The 20,327-nt window shown below is 41.7% G+C and overlaps 1 protein-coding gene across 1 annotated transcript in view; it reads left to right on the forward strand.

The window, feature by feature from the left end:
- CERS6 (ceramide synthase 6) overlaps positions 1–14,072 on the forward strand; it is a 134,433-nt gene extending 120,361 nt beyond the window's left edge. The window contains exons 9-11 of the mRNA XM_075831108.1: positions 8,336–8,492; positions 10,998–11,021; positions 13,269–14,072. Of these exons, the coding sequence (XP_075687223.1) occupies positions 8,336–8,492; positions 10,998–11,021; positions 13,269–13,427 (340 nt within the window). The 3' untranslated portion in view covers positions 13,428–14,072. The remainder of the gene's footprint in view (positions 1–8,335; positions 8,493–10,997; positions 11,022–13,268) is intronic.
- The last annotated feature ends 6,255 nt before the right edge of the window (positions 14,073–20,327 follow it).

Genomic DNA, 20,327 nt, shown 5'->3' on the forward strand with positions numbered 1-20,327 from the left:
GCATTCATGATCAGGGGTGTAACTACTGCCGTAGACTCAAGGGGGCCTGTTTCTGGGCCATTATCTATTGGATTCGACCCACCTTGTGTCCTGGCACTGGCTGGCTTTGGGACCTTGTGTGTAGAAGCACCCGTAAGAAAATTTGGGATCTGTTTTATGAATTTATTTTGGGTTCTCAAATAATTTTGGGGTCGGGTGCTTGAATTTATTTAGGGGTCCAGATTAGTTTTGGGGTCTAGTCTGGGGTATGATTTTAATTTGGGCTCCTGTCTGGGGTCTGAGTTTATTCCTAGGTATGGATTCATTTTGGGGTCTAGTTTATGATCGGAATTTATTTCGGGGTCTGAAAATGTTAGTGTCTGGCCCTGGAATCTGAATTTAATTTGGGGTTTGTCTGCATAGGACATCAGGCACATAAGACAACATATATCTCTGGTGGCACATATGGCAGCACAGAGTATCACTGGGGGCACATGTGTGGCACAGTATTTTTCTGGTACACCGTAGTGTAATGATGTTCCAATGTCAGGCCCTGCTGGGAGTTTTACTTTTTTACCATGCTGCCTCAAACAAGTGTGCCCTCAACCTAACTTTTAAATGGAGCTGGTAAATGTTCTGGGGAGGGGGCATTCAAACGTTTGCTATGGGACCCAGTCATTTTTAGTTAGGACCTTGTTCATGATGCCTTCAATAAAAAACAAATCCCAGACTTCAGAGGTTGTTATCCATCCTAAACTTGCACTGCCACCAGGCTTAACTGACGGTTGTAGATGTGGTTGATAGTCTTTAACCATTTCAATGGTGCACATACGGTACTGCCTACTGTTACTTCCAAAGATCTCACATTCAGACTCATCAATTTATAAATCCTTCCTTCACATCTCAGATGTCCAATTTTGATGTCCTAGTGCAAATTTTCTTCTTTCGTTGTCTATTTCTTTTTTCCAGTAAAAGTTTCTTGACTGCTACACGTCCTGTCACAACTATATCATTAAGGTTGTCTTTTTTTCACTGGAAGGATGGACTGATACAAATATCCTTATTATGGAATTCTGAGTCAATAGATGGAGATTCCAAGTACAGGACATCACTCTGTTAGCCAAAGCACAGAGAGGCTACAAAGAGCACCTATCGCTCTGGAGGACTCAAAATATTTATTTATCTATCCATTCATTGCACAAACAGCCCATTGACGTCAACAGAAATTGTGTAATGCTTTATTTGCCCTGCAGTGGCGCTGTAGGGAAATTAAATACTTGCTACCGGGTTCTACGGATTGAAGGTGATCGCTTGAGGTTTCAGCCGCAAGACATTGTGGGATCCGCTTATTGTTAGGGGGACCCTTTTTAAGAAAAGGGATTGTCCAAAGTGGACAACCCTTTTGAGTAAAAAAAAGTAAAAAAACAACAGCACCGGATAAAATAGCAAAATAGTGTGCACACCTTACAGGACTCGATCCAAAAGTCCCTTGCTATAAATCACAGGGACACAAGGCAGCGCATCCAAAATAAAGGAACTTTTAGGGTATGTGCACACGATGAGAGGCTTTTACGTCTGAAAGGACAGACTGTTTTCAGGAGAAAACAGCTGCCTCGTTTCAGACGTAAAAGCTCCTCCTCGCATTCTGCGAGGCGTCTGTGACCCTCGTAAATCTTGAGCTGCTCTTCATTGACTTCAATGAAGAACGGCTCAAATTACGTTGCAAAGAAGTGTCCAGCACTTCTTTGACGAAGCAGTCAATTTACGCGTCGTGGTTTGACAGCTGTCAAACGACGACGCGTAAATTACAGGTCGTCTGCACAGTACGTCGGCAAACCCATTCAAATGAATGGCAGATGTTTGCTGACGTATTGTAGCCCTATTTTCAGACGTAAAACGAGGCATAATACGCCTCGTTTACGTCTGAAAATAGGTCGTGTGAACCCAGCCTTATTCACCTATGCAAAGTTCAGCATCACAGAGCCTTTCTCAAGCCTTTAGAGAGGCTCTGTGGAGCTGAAACGTTGCATGGGTGAATAAAGGTTCCTTCATTGTGAACCCTTTTGAGTAGTCACTTTAACAATGAAATTTGTGATTAGCTACAGTTTTGCAATACATTATTAAAGTTTAGTGTATTTAGCTCTACTGTCTTCAGACGCTTAGACTCTTATGAGCACTTCTCTTCAGACAGATGACATTGGAATTGCCATCTCATTGTTTGTTCTGCCTACAGCAGAAAATCATTTTTAAAAGGTCAAGGGCAGGTTTCTGAAAATATTTTGCCTGTGCACCATGGACTTTCTAAATTCAAGTCTCATTTTCTTTTCATACGGTTCCAGGAAGAAATCTGCAGTGCAGGACTGAAACACCGATCCGCACACACGTACGCTCAAGCACAATTTACTGCATTACCCTGTATTACTATTCAAGCCACAGAGGCTGTCTAGCTGCTAAATAGGTATTCGCTTTACATATACATACATTGTATATGGTATCTGGACTACGGGATTTAAAGAGTACCTGTGAGCAGTGCAATTACTAGATTTTTTTGGCTTTGTTTATAGTGCATATATGTTGAGCATGTTATATTCCTGCCAGGCACACAGCTGTTGGCTCTGCAGAGAGCTCCAGGAAAGTGCTGCCCAGGATTAAGCATATTTATACACAGTCGAATCACATTATTATGACGAACTCCTACTTTCGATATCAGCAGCGCGTAGCCCATGAAGGCAGTGATGTGTCATGGGCTGGCTCGGTGGGTATACAAGGTGTGGGATAGGCTGTCTGAACACATATCACTTGTTGTTGCCATGGGTAATGCCAAGGGAATGTTTGGAAATATTGTCAGGTCATGTATTACTGCATGGTGGCGCTTCAAGGAGTGAAAACTACCTGACAGTTTCCCATTAAATATACAATGAATTGAAAACAATTCCATCTGCCCTGCAATTTTGTTATTATGAATATATCCTATATAATTGCTGCACCAGAACAAACCAAGCTCATACATATATACAGTACAAGAACCAAGCTCAATACATATATACATCATCAGAACAAAGCTCAGTACTTAAATACAACACCAGAAAAAAGCTCAATACATATATACAACACCAGAACCAAGCTCAGTACATAAATACAGCACCAGAACCAAGCTCCGTACATATATACAGCACCAGAACAAAGCTCAGTACACATATACAGCACCAGAACAAAGCTCAGTACATAAATACAGTAGTAGAATCAAGCTCCTAACATAAATACAACACCAGAACCAAGATCAGTACATAAATACACTAGAACCAAGCTCAGTACATATAAGCAACACCAGAACCAAGCTCAGTACATAAATAGAGCACCAGTACAAATCAAGCGCAATTTAGTGCAACCCGTGCCATATATATATGCTTGTATGGTGTAAAACTACAGCTCCCAACATGGCCTGGGCAATGGTAAAGATATACTGGGAGTTGCATTTCACAAAAAAACCATACCACCCATCATCTTGCTGTAGATCATACAGTGACTACAGTGCTGATTAGAGGCAGAATAAACATTTACATTAAATGATTTACAGGTGACGTCTTCTCAGATTCTAGTTGTTATTTTTTTATTTTCTTCTCCCAGTCCAGACCTCTATGATGACTTCTCCCGGCCACGGCCCATTTCTGCAAATTGCCATTTCAGATGTCTTCAGTTTCACACTTTTCAAAATTTCTGCACCTATAAACAAAGATAAAATTCTCATGGTGCCACACACTAGACCTCTATTATAATAGCGCCATACATTGTGCCCCTGATTATAATAGCACGATACACTGTGTCCCACACACAGTGCCCCCTGTAGATAGTGCTCCTTGTAGAGAGTGCCCCACATAGAGTCCCCTGTAGACAGTGCTCCACATAAAGCTCCTGCAGACAATGCCCCACATATATAGAGCTCCCTATAGAGCCTCCTGTATATACTGCCCCCCATAGAGCTCTATGTAGATAGTGCCCCCCATGGAGCCCCTGTATATAGTGCCATACATAGATTCCCCTGTGGATAGTAATCCATGTAGATAGTTCCCCACACACAGCCCCCTACAGATAGTGCCCGACAAATAGCTGCCACTGTAGAAAGTGCCCCACATATAGCCCCCCTGTAGACAGTTCTCTACATATAGATCCCCTGTAGATAGTGCCCCACATATAGCCCCCTGTAGATACTGCCCCACATATAGCCCCCCTGCAGATTGTGCCCCACATATAGCCCCCCCTGTAGATAGTGCCCTCCCCGTAGATAATGCCATTTACACTTATAAGAGAAAAAAACAACTTTACATACTCACCTGATCCCATTCCTATGCCGTCCTCTTGCATTTCAGGCTTGCTCTCTTCTGAGCAGGTCTGCTGAGGCTGAACGACACAAGCGGTGCGATGACGTCATCGTGCCATTCGCATCGTTAAAAGGCGCTGAGCGGCAGGGCAAGTCATTCTGTCCTGCCAATCAGTGCCTTTCAACCATGCAAGTGGTGCGATGATGAAATTGCGCCACTTATGTCAATGAAAGGCGCTGATTGGCAGGGTGCCTTGCCATGCGCCATTCAAAGATGCAAGCAACGCAATGACGTCATCTCGCCACTTGTGGCTTTGACAGGGGCTGAATAGCAGGACACGTAACATGCTCTGCCATTCAACGCTTATGCATGTAATTGTATCTGAGCTCTATAGACAGAGATACAATTATAGTGCAGAAGGAGGTGGGGGCGGCTGGTTTCAGTGACATCGCCGCCTACTCAGAGAGACAGCAGGCCACCGCCTGAGGCAAGAAACTCATCTTGCCTCATGGACGGTGCGGCCCTGGTCACACGGCTAGAAATGACCAACAGTGGTTGGAAGAGCACGACCAGGTCTTCCAAGTACTTCCCTGGGCCCCTAATTCACCAGACTTGTACCCAATTGAGTATCTGTGGGACCCCCTCGATCATCTTGTTCGCTCTATGGATTCTCCCCCACGCACCCTCCAGCAAATGTGGGATGCTCTGCAGTCAGCATGGCACCAGATACCTGAGACAACCTACTAGCACCTTATTGGGTCACTACCGGCCTGTCTAGCTGCTGTCCATGCTGCACACGACGGTTACTCAGGATATTAGCTGGTGGTCATATTTATATCGCCAAGTAGTTTGTACAGCCCTAGGAAGAAGTCTATTTACACTTCCAGAGTGTATGCGGTACTGAGAGTGTGTCGTCGCCCATGTCTGCAAGTGTGATCAGAGACTGTGACTGGCAAGTTACGTGCCCAGCGGAGATTGCAACTGCCAAGCTAAGTGGCCATAAGAGACTATAATCACCATGCTGTGTGCCACCATTTGTAGCCGGTAAACTTTGTAAACACAAGAGACTGTAACCACTACTCTAAGTACCACTATTTGTAGCCACTATGTATTTTACTTTAACTAGAGTAAAGTCCCGTTAGATTGATCTGAGCAGTCTAGGGCACACACACATCAAACACTGGTCATGGAAAGTTGCAGCAAAGAGTCACTCTCCTGGACCATTGTAATGCTGACACATTGCACCGCACTCTGGAACGACTGTCCCCAGCCTGATATTGCTGCTAAACACCACAAAAGGCAATATTTTTTTATCCCTCTGTTCAAAGATAAAATAGAATTTGACATTAGAGTCCTTTTATGTGTTTAATAATAGACTATGATTGGAGATAGGTGAGAACTGTTGTTATCAATGCTAAGTCTAATTTTTTTTTATAAGCCTCGGACACTCCATGTACATTTAGCGCTGTTTTGTTAGCTGTTATTCATTCTTGCAATCAATATATATTTTTATTACTGTTACTAAGGATTCAGCCGGATACTATACAGAGTCTATAAGTAATTTAGCAGAGATCAAACAGTGGCCGTATGGTTATTGCGAGACGTTAAGGCTTTAATCATGAGATGCCATGGGGAGCCCTCTGGCAAAAGAAATGTGAAGTGGTCACAGCAGTTATACGAGAAAGTAATTACTGTGCAATGTCACGGACCTCAAAATGTGGAGAATCGTATTTCGTCTTTAGACTTATCAGGTCTGCTTTACTTCTTAAAGTACCACTTCTTCTGACATGCCAGTGAGAAGCATCAGAAGATAACGAGATCTGGACCACAAATGGAAAGATTTCTGCAATTTTGAGACTCTAACAAGTGGGAGAGATTTATTTCAACTTGCATTTTCTACGCCAGTCTAACACAAAAGTTTGTTGGAGTAAAATGCGCCAAATTTCTTAAAAGGTGCATGACTTTTAAGAAGTTTGGCACATTTTGGTCTGTCTATTGAGCAGGCGCAGATTTGCACTAAAACTTGTTCCATTTTCTAGAGTAAGAATTTTTAAATCTTGAGGCTGCATAGGCAGGCAGCACGCTCATATCCGACTGCTGCTCAATGTGAGTGTCTCTGGCTCTATGCTGCATTGCCCATTGTAATATCCTGCCGCTGCCAATCTTGTCCTAGTTATGACGTTGCTGACGTTCCTATGGCTGGCAATTGAGGAGTATGCAGTCCATTTATCTGACTGCACACGTCTAATGATGCAAAATTACCGGCACTTGCTTTTGAAAGTATTTTTTTTTTACTGCCACCAGCCTCCACATGTGAACATCGGCGGGGCTGGTGGTTTACCGGCCTGGTGGCAACCCCAGCTATACTTTCAAAGAGAACACTTATGGCAACTGGTTACTTATTAACTCTTTGAACCTGAAAATAAATATTAAACAAAATGGTGCATGCCGCATGAAAAATTTGGCGCTAGAGTCTTTTCTTTTCCTTACACTAACTCATAAAGTACCTAGCATATTGTTCCAGCAATTGATTGAGACAAAAAGTGTATGGTAATAAGTTGGTTTATTTTGAATAAAAGCAGTAACCTGATTGTGAAATTGCTCCACTTTTCCCTGCCACCTTTTTATGATTTCGCCCAGTGTGTAATAACTTGCCTCCAAGGAATGAGTGCAGCTGCTGTACTGATTTTATAACAGTAGGCATCTTTCCCATGACAGCTCTGGAAAGCCGGGGTATACTGTAGATTTACACATATATTCTGTGTGATCACTCATGTTACTATTTATTAACCTTGACAGAGCACCAGTATATTACACATTTCACACAAACAAGTAAAATAACATATGTTTGACGCAGATAGAGGCAAAAGAGGCTTAATGTAAAGCAGGTGACATATGCAATATGTACCACTTTTTTTACATCTATTTTGATTTCACAATGTATGTATGACATTTACTGTGAGGGTATGTGCACACAATAGCAGGCATTTACGTGTGAAAAGACAGACTGTTTTCAAGAGAAAACAGCTGCCTCGTTTCACACGTAAATGCTCCTCCTCGTATTATGCGAGGCGTCTGTGACGCTCGTAAATCTTGAGCTGCTCTTCATTGAGTTCAATGAAGAACGGCTCAAATTACGTTGCAAAGAAGTGCCCTGCACTTCTTTGCCGAGGCAGTCAATTTACGCGTCGTCGTTTGACAGCTGTCAAACGACGACGCGTAAATTACAGGTCTCTGCACAGTACGTCGGCAAACCCATTCAAATGAATGGGCAGATGTTTGCCGACGTATTGTAGCCCTATTTTCAGGCATAAATCGAGGCATAATACGCCTCGTTGACGCCTGAAAATAGGTCGTGTGAACCCAGCCTGACATGCTGTAGGTTACAAATGTGTATTTAGATATTTTTTTTATTATGAGCTAATCTGTCTATGTGAATGACTGCCATCTAGTGGTCATACTTGTTATAACTGTACAATTATAAAATCCCACCCAATGGATCTAGATGGTCTCCTGGCCTAGATGAGTCTTCTGTTCCTTCTTTATGCTATGTAGGGGAAAGGATGGATAGCAACTTTATGTAGATAGTGTGCTCATGTTATTTTATTCCCCAAGAAAAAATAATTCTGGGGCATTTTTCCTTAGAACTTTGTGTTGTGCCATTCCTCTGCTATTCTTCTGAGAAATATATGAATAAATTGACTACTGGGTGTAACCATTTGGGGGTGTGTCCCTACACAGACTGACAATGTCCAATCAGGGCTGACAGAGTGAGACTTTAACATGAGGAATGGTAACACCCAGTTGTCAATTTATTCATAAATTTGTAAGAGGAATAACAGAGGAATGGCACAACTCAGAGTTCTAGGAAAATATGTTCCAGAATTGTTATATTATGTAAGGAAAGGTTACAGATCTTCTTTAAAAATAACATTTTGTATTCAGCCATCATTTACCAGCCCCTTTATTTGACTATTTGTAGGCGCTGCTATGATCGGATGTTCATGTAACACTTTAATTTTGACTTTGTGTTTCAGGATACTAAACACTACTCTGTTTGAAAGCTGGGAAATTGTGGGCCCTTATCCCTCCTGGTGGGTCTTTAATCTCCTCCTGTTACTGCTTCAATCTCTGCATCTATTCTGGTCTTACCTAATAGTCAAGATTGCTTGTAAAGCCGTCTCAAAAGGCAAGGTGAGAATTATGTTTCACATTTCCATTACTCCCGACCTGCTGAGAGACCTGCGTATACCGTATCCTGCTGCTATTTAATTTCATGCAATTATATTTGAGAATTTTTCGGATGAAAGTTACAAGTATAATGTGGCTGGGAATAGAATGTATGATTATTATAGTCATTGGCGTTATTATGGGAGGAGGTGGCTGGTGATTTTCTCTTAACAATGTCACCCCCCCCCCCCCCCGTTTTTTGTATAAGGGAATGGAATAGATGCAAAATTGCAATTGAATGAATGAATTATATGGATATAGTTTGATCAATGCCACCAGAACTGGTTGGAAATTGAACCAGGGCAGGCATTGGAATTATTGCAGTGGGGAATATGTGTCTGACAATGGAATCGCTAAACTGCACATAGTACAGCAGAGCTAGTGCAGTGTGTACAGGGGCGTACAGAGGAACTGTGTGCATAGAAAATGGGAAAAGAGTGGGGTGCCTCTTACTTATGAGCCCCATAATAGCTGCATAGGCTGCCTCTATCATAAGTACGTCCTTGAGTTTGCTGCTGGTAATTGGATAGGTGCAGTGTTGGCTGGCGATGGACTGTTTGGGTGGCAAGAGATTAAGACAGTGACTGGTACTACAACGAGGGCTGTATGTGACTGGAACTAATACTACTATATTGAATTATTGGCTATGTTTGACTGTAATGTTAGTCATCTGAATTCCTAAACTACAATATAATAAATGTCATGCATGGTTGGCAGTGTGGCTGGCATTGCTGTTATTACAGTATCTGGCTGACACTTCCAATAGTACTTTTAAAGGGTCTTTCTGGGACTAAAACAATGATGTTCTATCCTGAGACCCCATTTAATAACCAGAAAGAACAGTTATGTAGTTATGAACTTAGATGTGATCGATTGCAGGTGGATCCTGTATGTCAGAGACACGCAGGATCCGCCGACACTGAACCCGTCAGGTCTGAGGGACTGATGGATTCAGTGAATAGTGCTATAGACAGCTGATCTGTGTAGAGAATACAGAGCAGCTGTATCTTAAAAAGTAAAAAAAAAAAAAATTAAAAACTATTTGTAAAGTTGCACCAATCACACTGATACACCTTTTTATTTTTTTTAAAAATTTCCTTTCAAAGGTGTACATAGCCTTTAACATAGCAAAAGCCATTGATAAAGTTGAGTTAAAAGTTCTTGCCACAGTTTATTTAACGCTTTATGTGTCAAGTTAAAGATTGCTACTTCTGTACAAGGGCAATTTGATTTTTGTGCAACAGACCTTCTGCAGCTATGGAGTACTTCAGCTTGGAGAAGCAGTAATTCTGTAAGGGTATGTTCACACGCCAACGTTCATTACGCCTGAAATTATGGAGCTGTTTTCAGGCGAAAACAGCTCCTGAATTTCAGACGTAATTGCTCGTACTCGCGTTTTTCGCTGCGTTTTTTTCGGACGTAATTTGTTGCTGTTCTTCATTGGAGTCAATGAAAAATGGCTCCAATTATGTCCCAAGAAGTGTCCTGCACTTCTTTTGACGAGGCTGTAATTTTACGCACCGTCTTTTGACAGCGACGCGTAAAATGACAGGTCGTCGGCACAGTACATCGGCAAACACATTGAAAGTAATGGGCAGATGTTTGTCGGCGTAATGGAGCCGTTTTTTCAGACGTAATTCGGGGCGTAAAACACCCGAATTACGTCTGAAACTTGGTTGTGTGAACATACCCTTAATTGGGCACTATTAGGGGATAACAGATAGTTCAATGTATTAGCCAAAGTCCCTCAAAAATGGTGGAACCATGTACCATGTGCTATTTGTAATGCCACCTGAACACTATATCAATCACGCTGCCAATCAAAGCAGAGTTACACTTTAAAGTACACTTATTTTCTAGGAAACCAGCAGCAAAAATAATTTGGAGCATGTTCCTGATATACTTGATGAGTCCAAACTGCTAAAAATTTTTAGTACAGAGCTCAGCTCCTCTGTTCCCTCATAAATATACTTTTAGAAATGTCAGCTGCCTGTTACCACCACTAGGGGGCCAATCTGTATTCAGCTTCAATTTAGGTCACTAGGAACAGTATCGGGTTGTATACAGAGCGCCCCCTAGTGGTGGCGACAGCCAGCTCAGATTTATGTATATAGGCAACAGAGAAACACAGCCTTATAAAAGTATATTAGAAAAACACTTTGAATACTGGTTTCATAAAACTCCTGTTTATAGTTGTGTTTGTTTCCTGAAAATATATGGTAAAATAATCAAATGTTGCCTTATTTTTATTCATAAATCTTAATCTTTTTCATTTATGTAATAAAAGGATCAGTTATTTTGTGCAGTTGTTGATATTGAGATTCTCCATTCTCAAACACCACATTAAGAGGCAGGTTTATTGCCGTGTGGCTGATTCTTGTGTTACTCTTGAGAATTGCTATTTCCATATATAAATATACGTTCTCTTGACTTCACAATTATGTTCTTTTTCCTTTGCTGTCATTGAAGACTGGGAAATGGAATCCTTTGCATGTAAGTTTTTACTAGCAATTTGTTTTCTAAGAAATGTATTTTCAGTGCAGATGATACTGACCATTCTGGTTTAAAAGCACCTTTAAAGGGGTTCTCCCATAATCAATATTTATCACCCATCCACAAGATAGGTGATAAATATCTGATCGGTGGGGGTCTGACCACTGAGACCCCCACCGATCACGAGAACGGGCTTACCTTGTCATTCCTGGTAGCCCCATAAGAATGGAGCAGTAGCGCGAATACTCGACCATCGCTCCATTCATTTATATGGGGCTGTCGAAGATAGTGCTCAGCAGCCCCATTGGAAATCAATGGAGCGGTGTCCAAGCATGAGCACTACCGCTCTATTCTTATGGCGCTCCCAAGAACGGCAAGGTAAGCCCATTCTTGTGATAGGTGGGGGTCCCAGCGGTCTCAGCCCGACTGATCAGATATTTATCACCTATCCTGTGGATTGGTGATAAATATTGATTATGGGAAGACCCCTTTAATGAAATGACGGCACAGGTTTTGCTTTTTTTCTCAATCTAGATTGCAAAATAGACGATGAAATACAACATTGATATACAACATACTGATGCCTAAAAAGCATTGAATGGGTTAACTAGTGTTGTTTGACTACCCTTAAAATTAGGGGACCCACCTACTAGCACATTTACTGAGTATAAAAAATAGATGGCGTGGTTGCCCATTCATTTCAATGAATACCCTGGTATACTTTGTTAAAAATGAATTGTAAGAGTGGCATACTCAGAGACAGCCGAGTATAGCCTTAGTCAGACCGTGTAGGCCATTCCAAACACATCAATAGTTCAACACATAAAGAGGCAAGATTAACTAAGGAACCACATACTCATCTTCCATTAAAGCCCCTCATCCGAGGCGGGCTTGGAGTAGATCACATATGGCGAGCCCGTCTCGGATGAGGTGCTTCAATGACGGATGAGTGTCCTTCCTACCTAATTTTGCCTCCTTATGTGCAGAACTATTGATCTGTTTGGAAGGACCTACACGGTCTGCCTAATGCTGGATGTCAGTGTTTGGGCCTGGCATTGCTGGTCAGACAACTGCCCATGGGCCTACTGCCGCACATTGCCTGTCACTGGCCTTGTTTCTGCGATTGTTCTCATAACCAGCTATTCATCTCTATTATATACTCTGTGGGATGATAAAGTGTATGCAGCTTCTTATGTGTGGGGATTCACCATTTTGTTGTCATCTCAGCCAGCCGACAGGATTTATTTATCCGGTGCCACTCGGATGCCGTCAAAAAAGGCCCGAGTGGCACAACGGTCATGTGCATGTGGCATTACTCCTATTTAGGTTGTTATATTTCTACCCAGCCGGGTTTGTGACACAGGATCCCCTATGATCTGATATTTCTATATATATCTGTATATTGTTGTTAATAAATATTTAGCGATTTTTATAACCCCTGAGACGAGTGCCTATTTTTCCCAGGATTCCCCTTGTTTCTAGTTTCATCCTTGCAAATATTGGACCCTGTTTACATTACACTATTTATTTTCTCACTACTTGATGGCAAACAGACAGATAAACCACCCAGCGCATCTATCATGCTTTCCTGCTCTATTTTGGAAACTGGTAAAAATATCAAAACCACTAGTGACTACTAACTACGAAGGGTGGTAATGGGTTTGTACAGAAATTAAAAAAAATAGGCTGCTTTCTTCTAGAAACAGCGCCACGCCTGTCCATGTGTTGTGTGTGGTATTGCAGCTCAGCTCCATTGAAGTGTGTGGCTGAGCTGCAATACCTCATACAGCCTGTGGACATTTGTGGCACTGTTTATAGAAGAAAGCTGTCATATTTTGGTAATACTGCACAACCGCTTTAACAGAGAACAATGGTGGATCTTATAGAATTAAATCCTGTATACTCTGAGATTTTCACTATTGGTCTTGATGGAAGTGGGAAGACATCATTGGTGCACCAAATGCTCTTTTGGTGATTGACGTTTAAAGGGGAGGTCCAGGATTAGGAAAACATTGCTGCTTTTTTGCAAAAACCGCCATACTTCTAAAAACATTGCAATGAAGCTGAGCTGCAATACCAGACTCAGACCATGGACAGGTGTGGTGCTGTTTTTGAAAGAAAGCAGCCATGTTTTTCTAATCTTGTATAACCCCTTTAAGTAATCATGTAGTGATGTTATTTTATATCCCTAAAAATAGTATTGAATTTTAGGTTTACATTTTTTAATTTTCTTTAAATTATTTGTAGGTGTCAAAGGATGACAGAAGTGATATTGAATCCAGCTCAGATGAAGAAGATTCAGTACCACGCACACAAAAATCACATCACGCCGGTACCAATGGAGTCAACAGTTCAAATGGAATAAATGGCTACCTGACCGGTGCCGCACCGGCCGATGAACATTAAAAAAACAATTCTCCAATCGAACAATAAAGCGTTTGCTACTATACACATCTAGCAACTCGTGAATGAAGTTTCTCCATGTATCTCTGCATCAGAAACCAATGTAGGAATATCCGAGCATCCAATCTGTGCACTACCATTATTAGTCATGACTTGAGGAAGGAGTAACCGACCTGTGTGGGCATTCTTTGGGATTGAACACTTGCTGCAGATGAATCAATATTTCCATCAATCTGAACGCTATTTATTATTTATATTTCATTCAGAATTTTGTCTACTTTGGGCAATTCTCTTCACAGGTTTCTCTGTAATAAGCCGATGGCTGAGGTCTCACTGCCGGGACCCCTTTCAAAGAGTTGTAATAACTGAGACAAAAGTAAAGGGGGTTTTACACTGGACAATTCATAGAACGCTCGTTGCCGATAATTGCTCTGTGTAAACAGGGCAGCGATCAGCACATGAACGAGAAAACGCTCCCTCATCTGCTGGTCGCATAGTTTAAAAAAGTTAAATATTATTGTTGTCGGCAGCGCATCTCCCGCTGTCGACGCGCTGCTGACATGATAATAATGTATGGGGACGAGCGATCAGAGTAACGACCACTCGTCCCCATCCATAGCTCTGCATGACAGGAGCAAGCGAGCGCCGATCAACGATGTCTCGTTGATCGGCGCTCGCTACACTGGCCGAGTGTCGGCCGGTGTAAAAGGCCCTTTAGTCCCATAAGTCTGGTAGTCAATACGTCTATAAAATTGCTGCGCTGTTTCAGGGTATGTTCACATAGGGCAGATATTTTGCAAATTTTTTGTGCAGATTTTCTGTGCAGGAAATCCACAGTGTCTATAATATCAGTAAAGAGTGGAACAAATCTCATCCGCATGCTGCAGGAAAAAAATCCACTCAAAATACGTGCAGAAATTGACCTTCGGTGTGGATTTTATATCCTCAGCATGTCAATTTATGTTGCTGGGTAACCACAGATTGCTGTGAATTTTTGCCATTGCCCCCGGGCTGGTCTCTTTGCTGCTGGCCTCCTGTGATGATGTTTTGTCATACGTGACTGCTGAATCAAATCACATTTCCCTTAATTTCTGAGTTGGATTTTGTGTGGAATTTTCCACAGCGTATACTCCCTGTGTGAACACACCCAAGCTTTTTGGATCTTTTTCAATTCATGCCTATGAAAGTTCTTCTTGCCTGACCACTAAAAAAATGTTACGTTGGCTCCTAGAGTGTTGTAGCTCGATCCTAAAGTTTCCAGTATTTTGTCACTGCTAGAAAAACGAGGCATTCGACTGTCTGTGTACATTGAAAGCAGTGGCCATCCATTTATTTCAATACAAAAGGGTGAGATCTGCGTCAAAACCGCAACAAAATCTGTGACGTGTGAACTCAGCCTAAGGGCGTGCCCAGACGTGGCGGAGTTCTTCCGCCACTGTCCGCATCAATGCCGCACATAATCTGCGTTGCATATTCTGTTGCGGCTTTGCCTAAAATGGGCATTAAATTGATGCGGACTAGGCGTTGCGTATTGAGGGGAAGAGGGCTTCCCTTCTCTCTATCAGTGCAGGATAGAGAGAAGGGACAGCCCTTTCCCTAGTAAAAGTAAAAGAAATTCATACTTACCGGCCGTTGTCTTGGTGACGCGTCCCTCTTTCGCCATCCAGCCCGACCTCCCTGGATTACGCGGCAGTCCAAGTGACCGCTGCAGCCTGTGATTGACCTGTGATTGGCTGCAGCTGTCACTTGGACTGAAACGTTATCCTGGGAGGCCGGACTGGAGGAAGAAGCAGGGAGTTCTCGGTAAGTATGAACTTCTATTTTTTTTTTACAGGTTGCTGTATATTGGGATCGGTAGTCACTGTCCAGGGGGCAGAAACAGTTACTGACGATCGCTTAACTCTTTCAGAACCCTGGACAGTGACTATTTACTGACGTCGCCTAGCAACGCTCCCGTCATTACGGGAGCCCCATTGACTTCCTCAGTCTGGCTGTAGACCTAGAAATACATAGGTCCAGCCAGAATGAAGAAATGTCATGTTAGTAAAACCAATACGCTCCGCAGCACACATAACATCTGCATAACATCTGCGGACTTCATTGCGGAATTTTGACTCTCCATTGAAGTCAATGGAGAAATTCTGCAATGAGTCCGCAACAAGTCCGCTACACGTCCGCAACAACCATTGTATGCTGAGGACACCAAATTCCGCACCGCAGTCTATGCTACGCAGCGGAATTGTCCGCAACGTGTAAACGAACCGAACCACAAAGCTGTAGAAGGCAATGGAGAAACGTGAACGCAGCGGAATTCCAGAGCAAATCCACCACGTCTGGTCATGCCCTAATGGTCCTTTCCAGAGTTGTGCTTTATGGAGCACTCCTATGGGACTAAATGATGGGGGTTATGATCCAGGGATACTCTTGGATCAGGTCAGAATACCCTAATGAAGCATATTAAGAGGTGTTGTCTAAACTGAGCGAAAAGTTCTATAGTGTTAATTTTTTATTCTACTGTGAGATCAAGCTTTGTATTACTCTTGAGACACATACTTTTCATGTTCATTGGTTTGATTTTCAGTATCAGTGTAGTAAAACTTGACATTTTGTGGTAAATTATAGCTATTTTAATTCAGTTTGCATAAATCATGTACACAAAATGATGGTGGAAGACATTAAGGGAGTCGTATATAGTTTAGAAAGGTTCTATGGAGTTAAAGGCTATGTACACCTTTGAAAACTTATTTATTATTTTTTTTGGGGAAAAATGTCTAAGGGCACATTCAGACGTGGTGGAATTGTTGTTGAATTCTGCAGCAGCTGTTTTTTACATTTCTTTCTATATATTTTTAGGAAACTTAGTTCAGACGTTGCAGAAAATAACTGTGTGGAAATTAGGCTGCGGTGCAGAATTTCCCCTCCGCAGCATTATCATTATGTTGTGGAGAAGAAGCAGAATTTCACTGCAGATTTCAGCCTTTGCAATGCAAAAACTGAAATCTGTGGCAAGTCCGCTGTGATATCTGCAAATTCTGAATTACCTGTCAAATATGCAAATGTTGGTGCAGATTTATTGCGTAATTGCCCCAAATCTGCACAAACATTTGCAGCGGAAAAATTCCGCCACATCTGAACATGGCCTAACAGTGTTTTTGGTGCCACTTTGTAAATACATTTTATTAAAAATTATTTGTACTTTTTGAGATACAGCTGCTTTGTATCCAGTATACAGAGCAGCTGTATCTAGCGCTGAATCATGTAGCTGTCAAGTCAGTGGGACTGAGGGGTTTAGTCACAAGATCGAGCTGTTTTCGATCACATATAAGTTTATAACTTAGATGTGATTGATTACAGGTGGTTCCTGCGTGTTGTAGACACACAGGACCCGCTGTCATTGAACCCTTCAGTCTCGCTGACCTGACGGATTCAGGTCTCAGCGTAAGATACAGCTGCTCTGTATACAGGATACAATGTAGCTGTATCTTAAAAAGTAAAAATAATTTTTAATAACAAGTAATTAGAAAGTTGCACCAATCACAATGATACACATTTTTTTTTTTTTTTTTTTAAAACACACAAAAAAAACGTCTTCAAAGGTTCTCATAGCTTTTAAGGAATTACAATGAAAACCCTGTTGCGTTTAGACTTATTTGTGAAAACATCCCATGTTTCATGAATACTAGGCCACAAATTCAATGTCAGTAAGTAAAGTGATGATCCTTCTTGGGAACCATTGTATCGGAGAAGTGCAAAAAATGGTCTTTGTGGAGACCAGGACCATGGGATAATAACTTACATGCAACGGCACGGCAACAGAGCATTATTCACTTGAATAAGGTTGTGTTGCAATTCTCTACACACCTTCCGATCTGGAGCGGTGTGATGTACAAGAAAAACCAAAGACACCAACTAAGACCCCTTTGTTCTAGACTCACTGATGCCATAGCCAATTGACCCCGCGATGCCATTGATGCCTGCGATGGGGACTTGACAGCAGGTCCCCATCTATACAGTATTTTCTTTGGCTTGTCTATAAGGCATTATGTCCTGTGTACATGGTAGAGTAAGCCTGGCAGAGAGCAATATGCTCAACACATATTGCTCTGTCTCTAAGGAGCAGAGATCTGTAAAAACAAAAACTTTTTCTTTTGCTTCTTTTAGAATTGGGCATCTGTTGCCTTCTCCCATTTAACAATGATGAAAGAACCCAAAAGACTGAATTGTAAGTCAATGGGGTCCATTGGGCATCATTGGTGTCCATTGTACGACGTATCTTGCAAGGCAGCATGGTTTCCGTTATAAATGGAAGCCATGAGGCAGGTGTAAACGCAAACTTGAGGTATGTTTACACAGCTTATTTTCGGTCGTTTTTCGCGCCATAAAATGCCGAAAAACGGCCGAAAAATCGGAAGCAGAACTCCTCCAAACATCTGGCCATTGATTTAAATGGTAAATACGGCGTTCTGTTCCGACAGGCCGTTTTTTTACGCAGCTATTTTGAAAAAACGGCGTGTTAAAAAGACGCCCCGTAAAAAGAAGTGCATGTCACTTCTTAAGCCGTTTTTGGAGCCATTTTTCATTGACTCTATAGAAAAACAGCTCCAAAAACGGCCATAAAAAACGTGGCGAAAAACTTGAGTTTTCTTAAAAATCAGGAGCCGGTTTCCCTTGAAAACAGCACCGTATTTTAAGAAGTTTTTTAGCTTAGCGTGTGAACATACCCTTTAGGGTATGTTCACACGAGGGCGTCCGTAACGGATGAAATTACGGGGATGTTTCAGCCTGAAAACATCCCCGTAATTTCAGCCGTAACGGCATGTGCAGGCGCTTGAACGCCGTGTCCATTATGGACGTAATTGGCGCTGCTATTCATTTGAGTCAATGAATAACGGCTCCAATTACGGCCAAAGAAGTGACAGGTCACTTCTTTGGCGCGGGCGTCTATTTACGCGCCGTTATTTGACAGCGGCGCGTAAATTACGCCTCGTGTGAACAGACAAACGTCTGCCCATTGCTTTCAATGGGCAGATGTTTGTCAGCGCTATTGAGGCGCTATTTTTGGACGTAATTCGGGGCAAAAACTCCCGAATTACGTCCGTAATTAGTGCGTGTGAACATACCCTTACTCTTACTTGCACTATTTGTTACTGACACTTTCATACTGACATCCTTTGTGGTGTAATATTCCTGAACCCAGCTCATTGTGACATCATTATACTGAGGCATTGATGTCATTTGTTTCTGATAAGTAATGGGCCAAACGCTGGTAGTAAATCAAGCAACACAGAACCTTACCTATGAAAACTTTCTGAGAGAAAAAAAACTTTTTACCCACAGCAACCAATCAGAATCCATGATTCATTTTTCCAGGGCAATTTAGAAAATATTAGCATAACTGTGATTGGTTGGAATGGGCAAAAAACACAACGGATGGTGCATATTATACTCAAAATTCTGTTTTAGTGTTTTATTAGGTCATTAAATAATATATCACAGACAGTATTTGATCTGTTTGAGTATAATTTAGTGCACATGCGGCTTGCAAGGGCATGAGATATCAATCCTATTTGTTCCAGTAATCTACACATGGGTATTTAAAGTGTACGATGTCATTCATTCTTTCCTATAGCAATAAGATATTGTATTATATTGTACCAATAATGTAAAACTCAGGGGGTGTAACAATGGCATTATCTGGTCAATTCCCCTAAAGAACATGTATAGGAGCGACAAATAAAAACTGTGTTCTCCTTTAAAAAATGTGTCAATTCTGTAGTTCATTTCTGTATTTTTTTTCTCATATACTGTTATTATTAGAAATGTTCCCGGCGATTGTAACTTACATACTATGGCAAATGTACTAAAGCTTCATACAGACTGGCAGCAGAGACAACGGCAGCTTGCATTCTGCTGATGGGTCCTAGAAGGAAACCGCAGAGAATGTGACATTTCCGACATTGTTTACAAAGCACCATATTCTCTTTGGATGCCACTCAGAAATCTCTGACATAACATTCTGAACAAAGGTTAATTCAAATCAATGTCGTGATAGAGATACAGTAAGAGAATTTTAGTTCAAAGAATCTATCAATGTGATCTTAGGCCAGTTTCTCTGACATGTCAATAGATCATTTTGTGATGGTACTTTAATGGGAATTCCCTATGATATATAAGAGAGATCGACTACAGAATCAGACTACACAGGGTTTCTTTTGTAGTCTGTAGCCAGAGAGACACATAGGTCTTCATAGGAGCTGTATGCACAAAATGTTAGAAATTTTTAATCAAGGCTATTTGCAAAATAGCCTCATTTCATGTATCAGAGCAAATAAGAATGGTAGCAAAATCACTGGTCATAAAGTGATCAAAAACCCATAGGAGGTTCCCCTCCCCAAGAGAATTCCCAACATACCCCACAATCCCATGGGGTATGTCGTCTTGGCCATAAAAAAAAAAACAATTACAGTGTCGTGGAAAAAGCTAATTCTTGACTTTTCTGAAGTTAAAGGGAATGTGTCACCAGCATTTCACCTATTAAACCAGCAATACCTGGTGGAAGTGGGTGAAAAATAATTTTTATGTAACCTATAGTTATCTTCTTAGTCGGCTCTGTACCTTTAGTATTCCGTTTTTTATTGTTCCCGCACTGTATGCTAATGAGCATAAAAGAGTCATATATTATTTTAGAAAGAGTCATATCTTCTTTCCTCATGCCTTTCCAAGTTAACCCTGCCTCCTTACTTTTGATTGACAGCTCCTTGCCTGACCACAGCATACACAAAATCCTGCGCTTGCGCATCAATGCCCTGTTCTGGTGCGTTCGCACAATGGGACACCATAGCAGCGCATGTGCAGTAACTAGATTTGAGGCCTGGACGAAGCAGGGAAGGGTGTCGGACCATA

The sequence above is a fragment of the Rhinoderma darwinii genome, chromosome 6 (genome assembly GCF_050947455.1).
Source record: "Rhinoderma darwinii isolate aRhiDar2 chromosome 6, aRhiDar2.hap1, whole genome shotgun sequence".
NCBI classification, from domain to species: Eukaryota; Metazoa; Chordata; class Amphibia; order Anura; family Rhinodermatidae; genus Rhinoderma; species Rhinoderma darwinii.